We start from the raw sequence: 4593 nt of genomic DNA, 5'->3' as shown, positions 1-4593 counted from the left end.
CCACTTATTTTATTTGTTCATTCCTTCAGGGCTTTTGATCAGAAAGCAGAGACCAGAATTTAGTCTCCATCTTTTCAAAGACTGATGCACACCTCCTAGGCTAACATCACATATAGATAGGTAACACTCAAAAAAATCCTGAGAGATTGAAAAACCCGATTGAGCCCCATCCTCAATTTAATTTTCCAAACTAGTAGTTACAGTGATTGGGTGCTAAGCAGGAAAAACAATGTAAACTCAGACATAGAAATCTAATTCTGAGAAAAGGAAAAATGAGTTTAAAATCTGTCTCTGGCTTTGTGACCATGGAAATGACTAGAGGTAATTTATTAAGATTATAATTTGAATAATATGTGATGATATGAATTATCAGGGAAATCCCCTAACTTCTTTAAGAGTTCCCTAGACTGATAAAATCCTAACTCCGGACAAAAAGAGCTGTACAAAGAATTAATGAGTTGAAGATGAACATTGATAATGAAATACAGCTAATGGCTCCTTTCCCTTATTCTAGGGGGTCCGATGGCAGGCACAGGTTATTTCATCATCTTGGCTCTATTTGTAGCCAATGTTGCATGTACTCGAATTGCAAGACAGGTCTATGAGGTTACCCATCCAGATGAATGGACTTCACTCTCTTTCGATTGTCCTCCAGAATGCTTCTGTCCTCCCAGCTTCCCTAATGCTTTATACTGTGAAAACAGAGGCCTGAAGGAAATCCCTTCCATCCCTTCAAGAATATGGTATCTCTATCTGGAAAACAACTTGATCAAAACCATCCCTGAGAAGCCTTTTGTGAACGCCACCCAACTGAGATGGATAAATCTCAATAAAAATAAGATCACTAACTACGGGATTGAGCGAGGGGCCTTGAGCCAACTGAAGAAGCTGCTTTTCTTATTTCTGGAAGATAATGAGTTGGAGGAGGTGCCTGCCCCACTTCCCAGAAGTTTAGAACAATTGCAGCTAGCAAGGAACAAGGTCTCTAGGATTCCTCAAGGGACTTTCAGCAACTTGGAGAATCTGACCCTCCTCGATCTTCAACACAACAAACTTTTGGACAATGCTTTCCAAAGAGACACCTTTAAAGGTCTCAAGAACCTCATCCAACTCAACATGGCCCAAAATGCCCTCAGGAATATGCCGCCTCGATTACCTGCCAATACGATGCAACTATTTTTGGATAACAATTCCATCGAGGGGATACCGGAAAATTATTTCAATGTAATCCCCAAAGTGGCTTTCCTGAGACTCAATCACAATAAATTATCCGATGCAGGCCTCCCCACCAGTGGTTTTGATGTCTCCTCAATTCTAGATCTACAACTGTCTCACAATCGACTCACCAAAGTCCCACGAATCAGTGCTCACCTTGAGCATCTCCATCTAGATCATAACAGAATCAGAAGTAAGTGGAACTTATTACACACTCATACACACACACACACACACACACACACACACATACACACACACACACACACACACACATACACACACACATGCCCTTCTTTAGAAGTCCACAGGTGTAAAACATTATATGTAATATATTTTTTGATGTGTGAATTAGTTTATCTGATTTTGTTTTTCTTTATGTCATTTTTTAAAATGATTGTTTTAAGGATAAGCTTTATGAGAAGGGAGATGAAAAAAAATTCAGAGGAGGAAAAATAGAGCTAATATAAAAAATAGAAAGCTTCGTAATTTGAGGGAGAGATAGAGAGACAGAGAGAGAGAGACAGAGAGAGAGAGACAGAAACAAAGACAGGAGAGACAAGGGAGAGAGACAGAGAGAATCAGAGACACAGAGAGATGGAGGAGACCGAAAGAGAGGGAAAGAGAGAGGGAGAGGAAGAGGGAGACAAAAGAGGGAGAAGGGAGGGAGGAGAGAGAGAGAGAGAGAGAGAGAGAGAGAGAGAGAGAGAGAGAGAGAGAGAGAGAGAGAGAGAGAGAGAGAGAGAGAGAAAGAGAGAGAGAGAGAGCTATCTGTGTGTGTATGTGCATGTGTAAGTGATCATCATAAAAACAGAGAGCTTGTTTTCATTGCTCATTGAAGAAAATTTCTAGTTCTAATTCCCAAAGTACCCACCATATTTTTCTTCAACTTATGTCTATGCAGATTTGCCATTTTTAATTACTCATGTAAAAGATATTTTTATGACCAATCAAGTTCTAATTTCTGAATTGTGCTTGAATAGTAGATTCCTATAAACTAACCAAGAGAAGCCTACTCCTTTGGGAAAATAAACTATTTGCCATGTGAGTCCTAATTAGAATGCTTCTGGCTTTGAGTTCTTCAGTCTAGATGGATCACTGTTGAGGGATGTGACTCAAGCAAAGATAGTACTATGAATAAGTATGAGGAGTAACTTTCTAAATCATGTATTTTTAGAATTAAATATTGTTGAGGTAAAAGGCATTTTAACTTTGTTTTCCTAGAGTCTTAGTCTTTCAACCAATTCTACTAAAGTATTTTCTAAACAGTGAGCACTGTGCTGGGCAGGTTGTTGGTACAGAGTATAGAGTGCCAGACCTAGAATCAGGAAGGCTCATCTTTCTGAAATCAATGATGGTTTTTTTCTGTGTGCCTTAGTTTCCCCCATCTGTAAAATGACCTGGAGAAGGAATTGGCAAGCCATTCCAGTGTCTGTGCTGAGAAAATACCAAATAGGATCACAAAGAGTCAACTATGACTGGAAATGACTTAATGATTACTATAACTGGGTATTGTGATAGGTGGGTGCTAGAGACAGAAAGGAAAAAATTCATAATCACCTGCTTTCAAGGAGACCATAGTTGATTGATAAGGAACAATATATGGAAGTAAATAGACAACATAAAGAAAGAGAGAGGGAGGAAGAGAGACAGAGACAGAGAGAGAGAGAGAGAGAGAGAGAGAGAGAGAGAGAGAGAGAGAGAGAGAAAGAGACAGAGGGAGGGAGGAGAGAGAGTCAAAGAGAAGAAAGATTCTTTGAAGTGGGAGAGGAAATTTCTGATTTATACTAACTATGTACCTCTGGAATTAAGAGCAATTTTATTGCTCTGGATGACTAAGATTAAAATATTCCAATCTACATTGGCAGAGAGAGTTCCCATTACCAATGAAAGCGCATCCCCCTTCCTAATTTTTAACTATTTCCTCCTCAGCTAGTATGACTTTATAACTCTGTACTGTTTATTCATTCATCCATCATGTATTTTACATAGGAGAAAACTAAAAAACAAGGAGTTTAAGATGCAGAATGGCAAACTGAGTCATAGGAGCTTAAATTGAGAGATAGATTTCAGAGGCCCTTTAGTCCACTGACTCAAAAATGATATTCTTTTTTTCTATTGTGCCTCTTCTGGTCTGGTGCTGTAGACACAGCACCATTTTATGCTTTATATAACCTAGATCAGGAATTTTTCATTCTTTGTGTATGTGTATGTATGTCCTGGATCCTAGTGACTGGTTAAAATTTATGGAATGTTTCTAATATTTCTAAATACATAAGATATTAAAGAAAAGCAATTATACTGAAATCTAGCTATCAAAATATCAGCAAACAAGTTCATAAATTTCAAATTAATAACATTTTACTGAGAATAAATGTCTTAAAACAAAAAGAATGATTATCTTGTATTTATAAACAAAAATGATCTGTGTGTATATGCTTGTATGTGTATTTATGGTACATGTGTATTTATGAAATCAAACCCAAGAATTCTCATGCTGTTCTTACCTCTACAGGTGTCAATGGTTCAATGATGTGTCCAGCCTCCCCTGCTGTGGCAGGAATGCATGACACTTTCAGTGATGGACCCCGACTCCGCTACCTCCGTCTGGATGGAAATGAGATCAAGCCCCCGATTCCAATGGACTTAATGGTCTGCTTTAGACTTCTTCAGTATGTTGTCATTTAAAACACCCCCTCTGCCCCCTTCATCCCAAGCCACCATGGAAGGGAGTTTACAGAGTCAATGTTCTGGTATAAAGTTTATTATACTTCATAGGTAGAGATTGACACTTTTTTTTTTCAAATCTTCTACCACCTATATATTTTTTTGTTTTCTTTGTTTTTTAATTTACCAAGTTTAGTGGTTTATGTTTTTTTGTGTTTTTTAAATGGGAAGAAAAAGCACAAATACCACAATACCTGCCATGTCGCTTTAATTTGTTTAATTTTTAATTTATGAAGCAGAGTAGTTATGATCATCTCTATGCTCTAAAATAATGTGCCTTTTACCTTTCTCTGTTCCTGTGCTATTAATTAACATCCAGGACCTGCAGTTAAGTTGCTAGTTGAGAAAAAGAAGGCTATATGTATATGTGCATGCTAATATTCATATTGGAAAAAGGTTATTTACACATGGATTAAGAAGGGTGAGGGAATGATGGAGGAATGAATAATTAAAAAAAAAGAAATAAAAGTTCCTTTGCATTAAACAGATGCTGAAAAGTTATTCGTGAATAAGTTTCATATCTTATTATTAGGAGCTTGAAAAATGATCTAGAGCAGAATGGATAGAAAGTTGGATAAATATTCCATAAGATTATAAACTTAGAATTAAAAGGAATTGAGAGACCATCTAATATAACACTTTCATTTTAAA

The 4593-nt window shown here is 37.2% G+C and overlaps 1 protein-coding gene across 1 annotated transcript; it reads left to right on the top strand.

Moving 5' to 3' along the window:
* The first annotated feature begins 522 nt into the window (after window positions 1-522).
* On the top strand, window positions 523-3923 carry KERA (keratocan). The gene is made up of 2 exons (XM_031939922.1): window positions 523-1408; window positions 3731-3923. The coding sequence occupies exons 1-2, from the start codon at window positions 523-525 to the stop codon at window positions 3901-3903; spliced, it is 1059 nt and encodes a 352-aa protein (XP_031795782.1). The 3' UTR covers window positions 3904-3923.
* Window positions 3924-4593: the final 670 nt, after the last annotated feature.

Source organism: Sarcophilus harrisii, chromosome 5, assembly GCF_902635505.1.
Source record: "Sarcophilus harrisii chromosome 5, mSarHar1.11, whole genome shotgun sequence".
NCBI classification, from domain to species: Eukaryota; Metazoa; Chordata; class Mammalia; order Dasyuromorphia; family Dasyuridae; genus Sarcophilus; species Sarcophilus harrisii.
Note: the sequence above shows the minus strand (reverse complement) of the source record. Positions and strands in the feature narration are given on the sequence as shown.